General features: G+C 49.8%; 1 protein-coding gene across 1 annotated transcript in view; it reads right to left on the reverse strand.

The window, feature by feature from the left end:
* Slit1 (slit guidance ligand 1) overlaps positions 1 to 17,863 on the reverse strand; it is a 161,185-nt gene that overhangs the window by 32,437 nt on the left and 110,885 nt on the right. The window contains exons 9-20 of the mRNA XM_005407596.2: positions 17,165 to 17,312; positions 16,616 to 16,687; positions 16,138 to 16,209; positions 13,811 to 13,882; positions 13,125 to 13,268; positions 7,137 to 7,300; positions 6,471 to 6,494; positions 6,208 to 6,352; positions 5,598 to 5,672; positions 5,266 to 5,409; positions 1,401 to 1,544; positions 942 to 1,108 (exon numbers count right to left, since the gene is read on the reverse strand). Coding sequence (XP_005407653.1) covers positions 942 to 1,108; positions 1,401 to 1,544; positions 5,266 to 5,409; positions 5,598 to 5,672; positions 6,208 to 6,352; positions 6,471 to 6,494; positions 7,137 to 7,300; positions 13,125 to 13,268; positions 13,811 to 13,882; positions 16,138 to 16,209; positions 16,616 to 16,687; positions 17,165 to 17,312 — 1,371 coding nt within the window. The remainder of the gene's footprint in view (positions 1 to 941; positions 1,109 to 1,400; positions 1,545 to 5,265; positions 5,410 to 5,597; positions 5,673 to 6,207; positions 6,353 to 6,470; positions 6,495 to 7,136; positions 7,301 to 13,124; positions 13,269 to 13,810; positions 13,883 to 16,137; positions 16,210 to 16,615; positions 16,688 to 17,164; positions 17,313 to 17,863) is intronic.

Below are 17,863 nucleotides of genomic sequence, written 5' to 3' on the forward strand. Positions count from 1 at the left end.
GATCCTCCTGCCTCAGCCTTCCAGAGTGCTGGTATTACAGGTCAGCATCACCATGCCATTTTTTCTTTTCAGCTGAAAAGTAGGAAGCAAAATCGCTATTAGAGAATCCATGGATTCTGTTTAGGAAGATACACTGATGGTCTTTCCCGGTGCGAAAGTTGAGACTCTCCCAAGGTCACTCTCATCCCCACATGACCTGGAGGGGCTGGTCCTCCAGTGGAGCTGCCCTCTGAAACAGACAGGACTGGGGACAGGAGGAATGAGGACAGGGGACCAGAGACAAAGACAAAGACGGCATCTCAGTATCCAGAAGGACAGAAGGGGGCTGGGAGCTGAGGCTGCCAGGGAGAAACTCCCCATGGCAGGGCACTGAGGACACTTAACACAGACAGCTGAGATGCAGCCTTGCAGGAAAATCTGCTTCCAACAGCAACCACAATGCGTGATGTTCTGAGGAAAATAGAACCAGGCCACCTCCTGGTTGTAAAGGGCAAGAGGATTGAGCACTCGGAAGAGACAGGACATAGAGCAAAGAGCGGCTGTGGTGCCCTCCTGTGGGAGAAGGAGCTCCAGAGGGTCTGGGGCGGGTGAAGGACAGCGCGGCCCCATGCCCAGAGCACTCAGGAGGCGGCCAGAGCCAGGTCTTTAGGTTAAATACACTTACACAAAGAAAATGCACTAAAATGTTTCTGTCATTTTCTCTGAGTGATGGCATAATAGGTCACGCTTATTTCCTTTTTCTATCCATATTTTCCCATTTTTATGATCAACACATCACCCCTCTTAAAACCACACAAAGACACTTCCCGGTGGGAGTGCCTTCTTCCTCCTGGCCCCGAATCGCCCCACCCACGGGCACATGAGTGTGCTGCCTGCCGCCCACCACGGCTCTGATCTGTCCCGCCCCATCAGTGCACCGGTCTGCGGGGGCTGCCAGTTACCTTCCTCACACCTGAAGTCAGGGAAGGCCACATCCTGCAGAGGGATCTGCCGCAAAAAGTCTGGGTTCTGGCATCGAGGGTTCCCCGTCACAATCTTCCTCTTCCTCAGCCAGTCGCCCAGCCAGGCCAGCTGGCAGTTACAGTTGAACGGGTTGGCCAGGAGGTTTCTGGAAAAGACAGGTATGTGTCCATGCAGATACATGAGTCTCGGTTGACCTAGCAAGACCCTGTCCTGCCCACCCCTTCTTGTCCGCCACAGTTGCTCAACTCTTGATCACCCAGAGCACTGGCTTTTGGGACCAAAAACAAAGCTTATAGCAGTGGGAGCCATATTTCTGCAAGCCCCAGTACCCTAGCCTCCCCAGAGAGAGCTCTGCATGAGCAAGTCCAGAGGAGACCACACCTAGGAATGGCTGCTCCCACAGTCACCAGCCACCTGTCCCCCAAGGCTGGACTCACAGCGTGGAGAGAGCCTGCAGGGTATCGAAGGCTCCAGGGGAGATGGTGGTGATGTGATTGTCGTACAGCGAGAGCAGCCGGACGTTGCGCAGGCCCGTGAAGCTGTCGTTGTGGATGCAGCTGATACGGTTGTTCCTTAGCATCCTGGGAAGAGAGAAGGGGAGGGTGGAGACGGCCAGCTGAGCTCTGTGCTGTGCCTCATCAGGGTGTGCCTGTGCCATGCAGTGTCAGCCACTACCAGCTAGTTCCAGACGCTCCCCAGAGCCACAGAGCCACAGAGCCACAGAGCAGGAACGTGGCACACGAAGGTCCCAGATGCTGGGGGGAGGACTCCACACATCTGTGCTCACCGCCACACTCTCCAGGCCTCTGGGGTTCCCTGTGCCTCTGCTCTCCTCTCCATCTTGCCTACCCCATCCCTGCAGCCTATCTTTACTCAGGGCCTCTCCTTTTCTCCAAACCATGCTCCACTCAGTGCCCAGGGACTTGTCACTTTGTAGTTTAAAGCCCATGTGGTAGTTTCCAATTTGTCCACAGAATCACGCTTAAACTCCTTACTGTGACCTGCAAGCAACAGCGACCAAGTGCTGTGACTGCCCTGTCACATGACCATGGTATGGTCACTCCTGGCCCTATGAGGATGTGATTTTCTAGTGCTCTTCCTTCTCTGTGTGGAACAGCCTCTGCTTGTCCTCCAAAACCTCCCCAACCAAAGATGAAAGCACAAACCAAGCTGAGCAGAATAGGCAACTTCACAAGAGACATTAGAATGGTCTGTGAACATTCACGAAGCTCAACGCAAATTGACTAGTACTGAGTGCATCTAAGCAGTGTTGAATTTCTGCCTGCTAAATTGGAAAGAATATACAATATAATAATAGTAATAATAATAATGGCAGGTTTCGCAAGGGTGGGTAAACAGGCATTCTCACATACTATTGGCAGGACTGCGACATGGGCCCTCTTTGGATGCGTGCTTGGTGAGAGGTATCAAAAATCTCTACAAAGACTGAGAAAAAGCAGCTGCTTTTGCTGCACCACTAAGAGAAACAGATCCCAGGTCTGATTCCCGGGGCTCCAAGAAGAACTCGACAACTGCATTCATCTGCTACCACTGTTAAAAGCCAGGCCACCTCAAGAGGAACTGCCCTAAGAGGCCCCATGGGCCATGCCCTGGATGCAAAGGAGACCACTGGAGATCGGTCTGCCCTCTGAGGTGGAGGCCCCAGAGCTCAGACCCATGCTACCAGTTAGTCCAACAGGAATGAGAGGGCTTGGGGCATGCTCTGCCTTCTCCCTCTGGCCAGACCGTCATCTCCATCGAGGAGCCCTGGGTAATCATGACTATGGAGGAACAAGAAAACAGCCTGTTGCTAGTCACAGGTGCGAGTCTCTCGGTCCTTCTTTTCAATCCTGGCCTTCCTTCCAGCCATCATACCTCAGTGAAAGGAGTCACTGGTGAGGAGGTAATATGCTATTTTTGACAACCCTTAGGCTGTAACTCCTTAATAGGTCCCTCTTGCATATCTCTGTCTTCCTGAGAAACCACTCTGAAGATACCACCACGTATTACAGCAGCCATTGATATTTTCCTACTAATCTATCCATAACTGTGTAAAGTTTGTAATGTTCCTATCCTATTTCATAAATGGATGTATGTTTATTATTATGTGTTTCCTACAACAACCATTGAGAAGAGTTAATGATTTTTCAGTAGGTCACTCATGTATAGCTCTATTTATTTTCTTTAGAAGCCACTTTGAAGATACCAAAGTATAGTACAACAACTCTTGATAATTTCCTACCTCTTTTGTCTCTAACTCACTATTATTTGTCTATTTGTTTTCCTGAGAAACTATTTTGTAGACAATAATATGTAAAATGATAACCATCGATAATTTCCTACCATTTTGTCTGTAATTTGCTAAGTCCCCCCTATTATTATGTTATCCTTCTTTTATTATTTAAAATTTTAAAAAAAAAAAAATCTCTACAAAGCCATTTTCCACTTCCCCTGCTGGTCTGCTCTGAAGACTTCATCATAAGGGAATAATCATGGATGGTGTGCAATTTTGTGACAAAAATATTAATCACAGCATTTCATACAATAAAAATTAGAAGCAGCCTACATTTCCAATATTTACATAGTACACAGACATTAAAACCAATTTTGTAAAAGCAATTTTAATATGTAAAGGTACCCACGTTATATTTAAGGAAAAAAGCAGATTACTAAATAAAACTTATTATAGGATTCTATTAAAATCTTTCCGCATTTCAGCCATAAAAAATAAATAGGTCCCAAATATTATAACACAGTAGAGCACCTATAGTTTTATCGATTTAAACTTTTCTAAGAGGGTAGATCTTACCTGAGGGGCGTGTGTGTGTGTGTGTGTGTGTGTGTGTGTGTGTGTGTGTGATGGAGAATTGAACCAAGGGAACACTGTGATATATCCCCAACCCTTTTAAAATTTTATTTGGAGACAGCATCTTGCTATGTTGCTCAGACTGACCTCAAACTGCAATCCTCCTGCCTCGGCTCCCAAGTAGCTGAGATTATAGGCGTATCCAGGTTAATCACTTTGTGTGTGTGTGTGTGTGCATGTGCGTGCAGTATTGGGGATTGAACTCAGGGCCTTGTATATGCTATGCTGGGCGTTCTTGGTACACTAATAATAAATAAAAAGGTTGGGAGTAACTTTTGGAGAGAATGAATATGTTTATGGCATAACGTGGTGACAGCTACACAGAATGTCTGTATCTATCTATATGTCTGTATATGTGCGTGTGTACATACACATGTACAGGTGCATATATATGGCAGGCAAGTATACAGATATACCAAAGCCTGGAGGACAGCTGTTTATCATAACCACGGTCATTTCTGAGTTCGTTGTATGCCATACCTTCATTGACCCTCGTGTGTTTCTGCCAGCCTCTGTCTGGCACTGAGCACAGTGAGTAGATGGCTACCCCAGCGCATCCTTATCCAAGGAAAACTGGGCAAATGTAAAGAAGAATAAGGCCGCCAGAGAGGAACAGCACAGAAAGATGGCCACGCTGTATTCGCAAATGAAAAAGCAAGCTGCAAAACAGTGCCTTGTAAAATCTCCCTTTTGTAAAACAAATAGAAATCCAGAGGGAGCCGTGTCACACGTTCATTTACCCTGCGCAAACACAGTGATACGTGCTCAGAAGACAAATTTATACCCTGCTGCAGAGCTGGGGTTTAAACCCAGGCAGGTGGCTTCTAGAACCGTGTAGCCATTCCCCGTGTGCAGCTATTTAGACTTAAATGAATCGAAATTAAATAAGCGCTACCCAGGCACTTTGCAGCTCCCGGGTTGGTCAGCATAAACACAAAACATTCCTGTTGTGGTGGGAGGCAGCCTTGCCTACTGGACACTCAAAGTCCCCAGGGCCACCTGAAGAGCTGGCCCTGCCTATAGGGACGGTGTTTATGGGGTGGTGAGGACTCCAGGGTCCCACTGAGCTCCTGGGGCCTGGCGAGCTCTGGCTCGGGGTCATGGATCCCCAAATCCAGGGACAGCACAACATCACTGCTCTCCCCATGTCCCTAGGCAAGATCTCCTCGGGTCTACCCAGCCCGCCCTGTCTGTAGTTATGCTGTGCTCTTGCAGCCTGACCACAGGACATGGCACCCCATCCTCCATCCCTTCATGAGGAATTCGCCCGTATCCCAGGGAACAAGAGGTCAGACCCCACTGCAGTTACTGGCATGGGATTGCCTGTCCTGCCCTTCTGCCGCCCCACCTCCTCCAAGTAGGACCAGAGAGACCATCTCCTGCCTCTCTCATCCTTTCCCTTCAGTGCCTGAGCCTGCCCATGGCCCCATACTCACAGGGTCCGCAAACCGTCCAGACCCCGGAACATGCCACTCCGGATAGACTCCAGCTGGTTGGCAGTCAGGTGCAGCTCACTCACGGAGGCCGCGCCCTCGAATGTGCCGTCTTCAATTTCTGATACCTTGTTGTTGCTCAGGTTGCTGGGAGAGGAGGCATGGGGAGGGCTTCAAATGGCCGGCACCTAAGAGCCCCTCTCTTCCTGAACCCAACAGCCCCATGCCCAGGAGCCCTGTCCCCAACCCCAGGGAGGGCTCCCCACCCCAGGCTTTCCCCTGCTCTTCCCCGGCCAGCACCTGGAGGGACGGCTTCCTGCCAACAGGTAACTCACATTTTCTTCAGATGTGTAAGTTTTTTAAACATCCCAGTGGCCTCAAGGAGGGAAATTTCATTGTTGTTCAATCGTCTATAAAAAAGACAACGAAGAAAGCATACACACCAATAAATGGACATAGGGTAACCTTTGAATTGAGACTATTTTAGATGCAAACAGAGGGGACTCCCAGAAGAATTTATCTGGCAAGGCCAACTGATTCTATTTCAAAGGAAGCCTGGGCCTGGGCCTACGGGAGAGGTAAATGAAAATATAATGAAAATTTATGTACATAAATGACCCATGCACGCAGGTGTCTAAGCTTGTGCATATGTATGTGCATGCGCTCATTTTCACAGATTAAAAATTAATAGTGAAAGGATGGCTACAGTCCCAATTTAAGCTCATGGTACCATATCTCCCCAAAGACAAAACACCACTGGGGAAAAACACCCCCTGTTCAGGCTGGTGACCCAGTATGGGTACCAAAGACTATTTGAGGGAGACCTGACTGGTGCCTACTGTGGTCCCCCCAACATAGCTGGAGCAGAGGAAAGCCTGGAGCCAGCACAGGGGGATTAGAGAGTGCTGGGGGGAGGGGTGCTGAGCAGCGGGGTGGGGTCCTCACAGCTCGGCTGTGGACTGCGGGATGCGCTCAGGGATCTTGGAGAGCTTCAGGCTGGAGCACTCCACCATACTGGCCTCACAGCGGCACTTGTGGGGACAGGCAACATCGCTGCTGCACTCGCTGTTCAGCTGGTAGTCCTCGGTGCCTGTGAGTGAAAGGGAGGACCAGGGCTGAGGGCCAGGGCAGGCTCTGTGCAGCCATGGGCAAACCAGAGTGACCCAAGCCCTCTGCCCACCCACTGCCACCGTGTCCCCACTTCCTACCTGGAATGAAGTACTGCTCTTTGGCTGGGGAGAAAAGCAGACACATCAGGATGCTGGAGCAGCTGAGCCTGCCCCCACAGCCTACTGCAGGCACCCAGGAATGTGGCTGGGACCTGGGGGTCTGCACCCATCTGCCAAGTGCCTGTGTGCAGAAGACCTTACTCCAGGGCACTTGTGCCCCTGCCCAGGACCAGGCAAGGCAGCACCACACCTGATCAAACCTCTCACCTGCAAAGGAATGGCCAGGAGTTGTGCTGACCTCACACAGGGGGACAGAGCAGGGGTGGTGTCAGACCCAGGTCAGAAGCTGCCTCATACTGTCCTCGGCAAGATGCCACATGGACTGCAGTTGCTGAGGGCACTTTTGTGTTCCAAAACCTCAAGGAGGCTCCTACCTCACAAAGGTCCCAGGCCTCCTGGGTATCTTACAAGGCTTGAGAGCAGCAGCACACACCTGAGAGAGCTGGCCTGTGAGTGGATACTGCGGGTTCCCACTGGGCCCACTGGAAGCCCCACGCCCCTAAACACCAATGCAGACCCAAAGTCTAGAGTGTGGGACCTCCAGCAGGGGACCAAAGTGCCCGAAAACACCCTAGCTGGAGCCCTCTAGGACACATCACTGGGTCTCTGAGCTGACCACAGGCAGACAGACAGGCAGGCAGCTACCTGAGCACCGGAACTTCTTGCTCTTGATCTGCCCGATGCGCTTGTTGGCGAGGCGCCGGGGACTGGCACAGCGGGCCCCACTTGTCTCTATGGGATTAGTGCGTAGAAAGTCCGCCAGCCACTTGAGGTTACAGTCGCAGATAAAAGGGTTCTGGGCCAGATGCCTGTCAAAGGGTGCAGGTCAGCCATCAGAGACCGGGCCTGTACCCAGCACGGGCCTCCTCCTGGATGGGGCCCTGCTGTCTGCTGTGGCCCAGGTGGCTGCTCTTGGCCTGAATCCCAAGGCTGGTCACAGGAGAAGTGGAAGGCAGGATCACTGCCACACTGCACTCACCATCTACAGAGAAGTCCTGCCAGCTTATCATGGCAGGAAGGGACTCCGCAGTGGGAGCTGTTTCCAGGAAAGCCAGAGCTTCCCACTGTGCCTGCCATGCTCCCCTTGGGTCCCACCCTGCCCCCTCTCAACCCTCCTGTCTCCTCATCTGGCTGGGACACTTCACAAGCATGACTGGGGAGGCGGGCACTGGACACTGGACAGAGCATCCTGGTTCCTCCACAGAACACAGGAGTGTCAGCACTGCACAAGACCACAACCTTTGACCACTCTGGCCACAGGCCCAGCTTCTCCTTCTGTTGCTGCAGTCCATCTCCCATGGACGTCCTGCTGGGGTGGCAAGGCTGGGTCTGCCGGAGCCTTGGGCCATACCGAGAGTCACCCCTCCCAAGCCAGGCCAGCTGCTTGACCCACCTGCAAGCCATTTCCCCATGCACAGGAAGAACTATCGAATGGCTGCTTTCTGGGGAGTCAGTTGGCCTCCTGTGCTGTGTGGCCTGTGTTAGCGGCAGGCGATGCAGTGAGGGTGGTGGGGAGCGGGTGACAGGCTGCCATGGCTCTCCCGCCTGGACCATGTCAGCTGCAAGCCTGCCCAACCGCGTCTGGGCCACCACACTGGGTGACCCACACATGAAACTATTCAGGATCACCATAGAGGGACAAAGGACAAGCAAACTCTCAGGCCCTTAATCTTATTCATTAAAAGCATAACTTGCTTTTACTTCTGAGGTAGTCAGGGATTTAAAACTGCTCTTGCTCTGCTGATGTCTAATAGTTTATTGAAAGGAACAGTTAATGCTTTATTTATTTATTTTTTGACCAATTTTGCATGCTTGTATCTGGTAATCTGAACAACTAATTTGAGTGCAACAATATGCAACAACCATTGCTGAATTCCTCTCATCTTGTTTGGTGAAACTCTGCACCGTTTATAACTTTTTTTTTTTTTATTCTGTGTAATGGTTTGATCGATCTTGCATTCTTACATCTGGTAATCTGACCAACTTTGCTGAAGATAACAATATGTAATATAACAACCACTGTTAATCCCTATCATTTTGCTCTGAAACCCTGTATCATTCTTATTGTTTTTGCTTTGTTTTCTTTTTGCCTATGTTGTTGGCATTTTGCCATAATTTTTAAAATTCTCTTTAAAATAAAATTTTTTAAAACTGCTCATGCTAAAAAACAAAACAAAATAGCAATGACTCCTCTAGAAATGCCCAATGGGTAACTAAAACTAAATGCTTAGCATCTCTGCCTTCATTTTGTATCTATTCTCTTTTACTGCCTGAAAAGTGGGTCAGATCCTTGCTGAGCTCAGAGCAGAGGCAAGTTAATCACTTAGGGAGCATCTAACAACTGGTAATATAAGGTGTACTAGCCCTAAATTTACCCAGCCTCTCATTCGCTTTCAAGACTAAGGACATCAAGAGATTTACAGGGACATTCAGCTGCCAGCTTTGACAATGTCCTGCTGTAGACCCCCTGGAACAAGCATCTAGCAGTCTTCAGTTAAACCTGCAGTCACCTGGATTCCAGCAGAGCCTTTGCAGTACTATGGCTCTTCCCCACCAAGGAGGCGCAGTCCTCTCATGGGAGCTGGACTGACCCTGAGGCCACAGGACTTCTCAGGAGCCTCCACTCTGAGGTGATGATCAGCCAGACCCTGACCCTGCTCAGCAACCCCATAAAAGCTCATCCTTTTCCTTTGCTAACGGGCCAGCTTGACCTTCTTCATCAGAGCTGTACCCCTTCCAGCTTTCCTTCTCAAGCCAAAGCCCCCCATTTCCTCTTACTTTCCAATTAAAGCTTTTGCCTATAAATTCATGCTGTCACCTCAGTTTTAATCTCCATTATCACTGCAGCAAGATCTCACGGAAGCCAGTGATACTACTTCACGGCAACTAGGATGGTTATAATAAAAAAGACAATATTTTTAAAAAGCAAACAATTGCAAAGGTTGTTGGAAAGGCTGTCGAGACCTTGGACACCTCATGATACACCACTGATGGGAATGTTAAATGCCAGAGCCACCATGGGAATCACTGGCAGTCTCCTTAACAAACGTAAATTCACCCTATGGCCCAGCAGCTCCAAGACATGCAAACATCGGTCCACACAAAGATGTGTAGGTGAATGCTGACAGCAGCATCACTCATAATGGTTCCAAGTGGAAACAACCCGAATGTCCTTCCCCTGGAATGGATAAACTAAGTATGGCCTGATATATAGAAAATTGGCAATAAAAACTATCAAATAACACATGATGCAATATGGATAAACCTCAGAAACGTCATGCATGCCGGGTGTGGTGATGCACGCCTGTAATCCCAGCCTGCGGAAGACCAAGGCAGGAGATTTGTTTCAAGTTCAAGACCAGCCTGAGCTACAAAGTAAGCTCAAGGCCAGTCTGAACTGCATAGTGAGACCCTGTCCCAAAAAGACCAAAAACCAAAACAAAAAAAAGTCACGCTAAGTGAAAGGGCCGGTAACAAAAGATTGCGTATTGTATGACTCCACTTTATGAAATGGCCAAAAAGACAACCTAGAGAAAGGAAGTATATTAGTGGTCACCTAGAGTGCTGGAAATGGGGATTGATAGAAAATAGGCAGAAGGGATTTGGAAGAGGAGCGAAAGAAATGTCCTAAAATTGAATTGTGATAATAATCAAACAACTCTGTAGTACTTGAACAACTTTCTATTCTATAGGCTGTCTGAAAATCATTGAGTTGTATATTTATGACAGGTGCACTTTCTGCATATACGTTACAGCTCAATAGAGTTGGTTTTGTTTTTGTTTTCTTTTTAAGGCAGGGTTTTGCCATGTTGCCTGGGCTGACTTTGAATTCCTGGATTCAAGTATTCCACCAGCCTCAGCCTCCTGAGTAGCCGGGACTTCAGTGCACACCACAGTGACCAGCTAATAAAGCTTTTTTAAAGCTGTTGACCCAGGGCCTCGCATATGGTAGGCAAGTACTCCCGCCCTGAGCTACGTCACCAGCCCTTTTATTTTTCATTTGGAGACAAGGTCTCACTAAATTGCCCAAGGGAGGCCTTTGCACCTCCTGCCTCAGGACCCCAGAGTGCTGGGATGACAGGTGTGTGCGGCCACAGCGAGCGAGCTGTTCTGTTTGTTTCTAAATGTGAAATGCAAGTAAAATTGCAGCAAAATCAATCTATGATGCAGAGCATTTGGTCATAAACTTTGGAGGTATGGACAAGTGAAGCAAGATTTGGTAAAATTAACTTCAGATTTGATACAAGACTCAGTCAAGCTTAACTATTCCAAGGCCACAGTAAGGATACCTACACCTACCATGGATTTGCATTTCTCTTATTCCTGTCCCACATTATACCTCAGTTATTAATGTACAGCATGGGTTTGTGAAAGTCCAGCTTTGCTTTAGAGTCTTCAGTAGTGAGGTCTATTCATACAGAAGCAGCATGACTGAGGGAAAGTGCACTGACTTTTCAACGATGGGTGAAGAGCTGCCTGAGGTCAAAGCCCTGTTTGAGGAGCTATCCTATGACCTTGTTCAACCCCTCAACTTCCCTCTACCTCAGTTTCCTAATAAGTATAATCAAGGATGACAGCCCCCACCTCCATGCTGTCATTTTAGTGTTCAGCAAGATAATACCTTGAGAACAGTGGCTCCCAAGAGTCCCTAATCCCACCTTCATCCCCAAGGCCCTCCTCTGTGCATCTAAGCCCTCCGATCTCCTTAGTGAGTTTCTCTCAGACTTTCTGCTAGCTTCTTAAAATAATCCACCTTGCCAACGTCTCTCCATAACCTCGAATTTCACATATGTGGTATAGTTTCCCCACAGGGCTCCATCTTCTCTCCCTGGCTGTGAGTAAATTAATTAGTGGCAGTCAGGCTACAGGCACATGTGTGGGCTTTAATGAGTTTGTCTCTGTGGTTGACGTCCGATGATGAGCAGACTCCTAGGGGGCAGGTGCTGTACGTTTTATGCAACCTATTGGAACCTCTTCCCACACTTGGTGCGGATGTTAACTGATGGTGAGCACCACCTGCAGTGACAACGAAGGCCATGGTGGGGTAACAGTGGGTACCCACTACGCACACACCGCATGACCCATGCCGGTCAGGCCAACTCAGGACCAGAGGTGCAAAAGGAGGAAATCTCCTAAGTGCCCAACTCACTTGTACACACCAGATAAATTTCCCTATGTGGAAGCACTCCAGCTAAAACATAAAGACTGTTTCTTAAAGGCTCTCCACAACAGCATTATCAAATGAAGGCAGGGTAGCAGTCCCAAAATCACCATTTCAGAGTCCTAGGGAATTGATGGGCACCAAGATCAATGGCTATTTTAATTCTGCCCCAAAAAGGCAATCAGAAATCACATTCCTCCTGTTAGAAGTTCACAGTCCTACCCAGGAAGTCCTCTTGCCGATCAACTAATCATCAATCAATCAAACTAAACCTGACAAGCTCCGAGCCACAATTCGCAATCTGGCAGGACATAGAAGGTCAGAGAAATGCAACACTATCCCACGGAGATGCCATCAGCCCAAGCCCAGACTCTGGGGAACTTGAGAGAACCAGTGATATGGTGTCTTCAACAAATGAGTTGCAAATAAAAAAGGAGCTGGAGAGGATATCTATAGTTGAAAACTGATTGCAAGGAGACATCAGTCAATATCAGCCAATTGTACTGCAAAGATTTTATTCAAATCCTGATTCCAGCAAACTATAAAAAATTGTATAACATGCATGAGACACTTAGAAATTCAAACACAAATTCAGTATTTTATGAGATCCAGGAGTTAATTAAGTTTTTAGATATAATAATTGTGCTGTGCAGTTTTGTTATTGTTTTGCAGTGCTGGGGATGGAACCTGAGGCCTCATGCATGTTAAGAAAGTGCCCTACCACTGAGCTAAATATCGCACCCCTGTGCTTTGTTTTGTAGAATCTTTGTCTTTTGCTTCGTAGTTTAGGTGGAAAGAGAGGGAAGTAGAGATGAAACAAAACTGGCCAGGAGTTAAAGCTGGGTGAATAGATGGGGTAACCCTTTTAATATGCTTATAATTTCTACAGTAAATTATTATAACAAACTAGTAGATTTGTTGATAATTTTTTGTTTATAATCATCATTGTTTTTACTACATTTCATTTGATTTGACATTACCAGTTGCAAGATGCACTATTATTGATATGGACTATCAAAAAAGGCAAAATTCTGCCAAATAAATGATATGCCTCCATTATAATACACATCCCAGCTTCAGAACTGTCAATGTGCAAACATATATCTTAGAATCGATGGCTACATTATTATCTTTGTCACTATTAACTGTGCCCAGTATTTAGTAGGTATTTACAATTTGCTAATCTATGCACAAATATCTGCTTTAATTTCATAAGAATTCAAAATGAATAAACAAGAGGGAAGCCCAGAGGGAGGCTTAACTTGCCTAAGGTCAGACAGTCAATAAAAGGCACAGCTGGATTTGTATCCAGGATTGTCTAACCCAGAGTCTATCCTTCCTGGGTAAAGGCCACCTGCAGGCACACAGGGGTCCAGGATGACACAGCGGTCTGAAACTGTAGCTGCAACCACCCCTAGGCCCACCTGCTGGGACCTTCCTGCTGCGGGCCAGGATAGGGGGGCTGGACTCACAGTGTCTGGATGGCCCTCAGGGATGTGAAGGTGCCCTTGGCAAGACTCTGGATCTTGTTGTCATACAGGGAGAGTAGTGAGAGGTTCTGTAGGTCCTGGAAGGCATCAGGCCGGATGCAGTTGATCTTGTTGGCATTCAGGAGCCTGAGGGCAAAGCCAGGAGGTGAGAGGCAGCCTGGGAACAGACTCCTTACACAAAATCTCTTTCTCCCTTTTAAGAAACCACTAGAAACACCTTGAGAGGTTCCAGGGGAGCACAGGGGCAAAGCCAAAGGCACTGCAGAGGGGACCCCCCCTCCTCCCAGAGTCCTGCTGGGTCTCCAGCTGCTGGGTAGGAGCACTTGCATCCAGGGTCTCCTGGTCTGGGGAGAGAATGCTACCCCTACCTTGTGGTTCTGGGAGCCTGAGCTGGCCTGGTGTCCCAGAAGGAGACATTCCTGTACCTAACCGTGCTGAGAAACTCAGGAATGCAGGCAGTGTCTCAGGAGCCTCTGAGCTCGGGTATCCTTCAAGCAGCTCTGATCTGGCCCTTGCCTCCGTCCCTGGCCTCTACAAAGCCTGTCTTCCAAGCACCTGTCTCAAGTGTTTCCAGACCTCAAGGAAGCTGTAAGGTACAGCCTGGGAGGCCAGAGGAATGCAGGCCCCTCCCTGCCCCAACCCAAAGACACCCTAGAACTGGTCCTTACAGAAGCTGTAGTGTGTACAGGCCTCCAAACACACCGCGGGGGAGGTCTGTGATCTTGTTCCCATAGAGGACCCTGAAGAAAAGGCAGCAGAAGAGGAGTTAGAGGGCGTCCCTCGGGGCCAGCACAGCTCTGCGCATGCCCACATCCTCTAACCAAAGAGCACTTTGTATGCAAGTGTGCTGCAGGAACTCTCCAGCAGATGGCGCAGCAGCATCTTCAGAGAGGATCCCAGCGTCCAGCTTGCACCGAACGACCCTCTGTGACTGCGGCCCCCGCTGCTACAGGAGGAGTCCCGCTCCCTGCCGGCACACATGGACCCCACAAAAATCTGCAAAGAACTTCATGGGAAATTAACCTGGCCCAGAACCCAAAAGGAAACTATTCAGAGAAGAGGAAGTCTGGGTGGGCAGGACTAATTATTTTTAAAGTATTACTGGGGAAAAAAAATAGAATGACAGACGGCACGTTCAACAAGAAATCTAGGTGACAAGACTTCAAGTGGGTTTTTTCAATACTTTGTATTCACAAGGTTTTCTTTCTTTCTTTTCTTTTCTTTTCTTTTCTTTTTTTTTTTCCTTTTTTGAGACAGGGTCTCACTATGCAGTTCAGGCTGGCCTTGAGCTCACTTTGTAGCCCAGGCTGGTCTCAAATTCGCAACAATCCTCCTGCCTCAGCCTCCCAAGTGCTGAGATTACAGGCGTGCACCACCACGCCTGGCTCGCAAAGTTTTCTACATTGAGCATGAATGAATTCCATGTATGATCAGGAAAGAAAAAAAGCAAAAGTTAAACACAGGCAGGAATGGGTCCAGGCAGATGGTGCAAACACTGAGGGGGGTTGGAAAGGGGAAGATTATGTCTGCTGTCATAGTCAGCTCCCACAAGCCACCACTGTAAACATTTAGTCTGAGTGAAAAAACCATCTCTTCAAACATGGCTGGCGGAGGGCACAGCAAGAGCAGAGCTTCGTGGTGGGACCCAGGAGGGCTCCTGTGGAGAGCTTAAGAAGCCACTGTGGCTTAAGGAGGAGAAATGAGTGGCACAGTAGCTTGGATTTTACCCAGCCAGCCTCGGAAACGCTGAGATATGGACAGATGCCTGTCTCAGCAGTGTCCCTCAAGCCGCTGCGTGGTGAGTGGAGTGGAGGGGGCAGGGGTTGAAGCAGGGATCAAGGTCAGGGCTGGCCAAGACAGACACAAATGATCAGGAAGTGGCTGGCCTGGTGTCCATGAACAACAGAAACCCATCTAAGTGGGTTATTTTACCTTTTGCTCCGACTGGTTCCACTCAGTGTAAGAGAATTTTACCTATTTCTCAGAGAAAGAGCCCTACATTTTGGCAGGCCACCTCCACGATCTGATCTTCTTAGCCAGTGACAGCAACTCGTCATCAGGCTGTCATGCAGAGCCGTCCCACCTGTATACCCCATAGCTCTAGGGCACTATGCACAACGGGCCCCACCCACCCCGTGGACTGACTTGAGAAAAGAACGTGTGCACAGAAAGCAGAGAGCTGACAGTCTCCTATACTCTCCCAGGGGCGCAGGCCCCTTCTTTCCAGTTACAGGCCTCTGGCAGGCCTCTATGCCAGCATGTATCCAGTGCTGCCAAAGCGCAAGGGGCACTTCCATGGGTGCTCCTACACAGGGGAGCTTGTCTGGCTACAGGGCACCCCAAGAGCGCTCTCCGTACAAAGTGCCACGGGACTCCAGAGGGTGAGGGGCTGCTGAGCCTGGGGGCCCACGTGAGTGTTTTTGGGAAAAGTCGGTGCTGCATGACATTTTGGGAATGGACAGACCCAACCCGTAGACCTAAAGGAAACAGGTGGAGGGAAGCACTGTCTTCGTATCACCACATGTTGGGGTCAAGTATGTTTGAGATAAGAGGTAGCAAGGTGTGGCAGTGTTGCCACTGGAGCTGATGGGGCACTACCCTACAGGTGACCAGGGAAGGTTCAGGAGTCTTCTGTGGACAGGCAGGGCCAAGAGGACTGTCTTAAAGAACGCTGGGAAAATCCCTACCATGGTGAAGAGGGCATCTCAGTTGTCAGGACAACATCCTGCCTAGCTTTCCAAGCACTCAGCCCTCGATCCTCTCCTCCCACGAGGGGCTACAGAGTGCCCGCCCATGGGGAAGAGCAAGCTGGGCACAGCAGTCCTAGACTTCGCAGCCAGAGGGAGCTTCACTGAGGCCAGGGTAGCCAGGACTGTGTAGAGGTACATGGCACCCTGCTCTTCCTCCCACGCTCAGTGGAGGGGCCCTGGGCCCACTGGCCTCACTCATCAGGGTTCCCCAGGCCACCCCTGGGGGCCTTACTGCTGTTACTTACAGTGAGTTCAAGGAGCGGAGGCCCTGGAAGGCGTCAGGTGCGATCTCAGCAATCTGATTGTTGCTCAGGTCTCTGCAAGGTGCACAGAGGGGAACACAGCTGAATCCCTGCTGGGCTGTGCACCCCGAAGCGCGCTTGTGGAAGCGAGTGACACCTGGCTGTGCCCTACAGTCCCCTTACATCCTTGCTTGCTCTTATCGGTGCCACACTGAAAGGGGAGGGTGACCAGCAGCACTTTGGCTTTGCACCCCTTCAGGCCTCACCATGACCATGGGAGGTAGTAGCACCCCTCCTGTGCCCATGGTTCAGACACAGGCTCCCGGGTTGGGGATTTAGCTCAGCGGCAAAAGTGCCTGCCTGGCAAGCGCAAGGTCATGAGTTTGGTTCCCGGTACCGGAGGAAAAAAAAAAAAAAAAAACCAGACACAGGCTCTCCCTCCTGCCCTGTGCCAACTGGGGGAGGGGGCAGGGGCACTTACATCCTGCGCAGCTTTCTGTAGGGAGAGAAGGCTCCTGGAGGGATGGACTTGATTCCATTGAGCTCCAACCGGCTACAGAGAAGAACATGGGGGAAATAGGTCCCGAGCCACCCTGGCCAGGCTGGGGTCTGCTAGGCTCACCTGCTCAAATAAGCACTTGACCCACCAAATCCCTGCTCCCTTCCCGCTTCTGGAGGCTGCAGGCTGTGCAGGTGTGTGAGCACCTGCTGTGGTGTGAGCCTTACCCCAGGGTTCCATGGCTGAAAGGGGTCCACAGTGACAGTCAGTGACCCACTAGAGGTCAGTGTAGCAGACCCACCCAATTGGGCTGGACAGAAGGACCACAGGGAACACTTCTCCCAACCCTCCTTAGTTTCCCAGCCTTGGGCAGAGAGCTCAGCCTGACAACGCAAACTGTCTCCTCCATTTGCCACTGAGAGTCCGGTGGCAAGGCCTGGGGTGGTACCTACTCCAGCTCTTTCTGGGACAGCCAGAGCCTGCCCTTGCTGGTGGAGGGGGTGCCCAGCACCTTCCCTGCCCTGTACTCACATCTCTGTCATGGTCTCGGGCAGGTTGGCAGGGATGGCGGTGAGGCCTTTGCCGCGACAGTCCACAATACCGTTGCTGCAGGTGCACATGGCTGGGCAGGAACCGGAAGAAAGGGTGCAGGCAGGCACTCGTCCCGCCTCCCCCTGGCCTGTGGGGATAGCAGAGTGTGACTTCAGGGTCCTGTATTCAGCACCACCCTCCCCAGGTCCATAGTGATGCGTGGGCACGGGGTAGCTTCTGTGGATGAGGACAAACCAGAGGAGGTCACCACGGGTGCAGAAAAGGAGAGAGCCTGAACTTTGATGTAATGCTGGGCTCCTGGACACAGCAGACACTTGTCGTCAGCCATTGTCTGAGTTCTGTCTAGACTGCACTAGACTCTGATCCAAACACTAGGAAATCCTGGCCTAGAATTCTGAAGTGTCAGGTTCTAGTACAAGTCATGTCACGCTTCTGAGCCGAGGCCCCACTTCAATCATGGCAGGGCGACAGCTATGTCTACTCCGCACTCACTCTCTGCTGCATGCTGTGATAATGTGGTACATGCAGAACCTCACTTACACCCTCTAATGCAACCCTGCAAGGAGCATATGAGCATCGTCATTTCACAGGTGAGGTCACTGAGTCCTGGATAGTAATTTATAGAAATCCACATAGCTGAATTAATAGATAGTAAAACCAGGATCAAGCCGTGTCTGA

Source organism: Chinchilla lanigera, unplaced genomic scaffold (assembly GCF_000276665.1).
Source record: "Chinchilla lanigera isolate Chin_1 unplaced genomic scaffold, ChiLan1.0 scaffold00106, whole genome shotgun sequence".
In the NCBI taxonomy this organism is placed as follows: domain Eukaryota; kingdom Metazoa; phylum Chordata; class Mammalia; order Rodentia; family Chinchillidae; genus Chinchilla; species Chinchilla lanigera.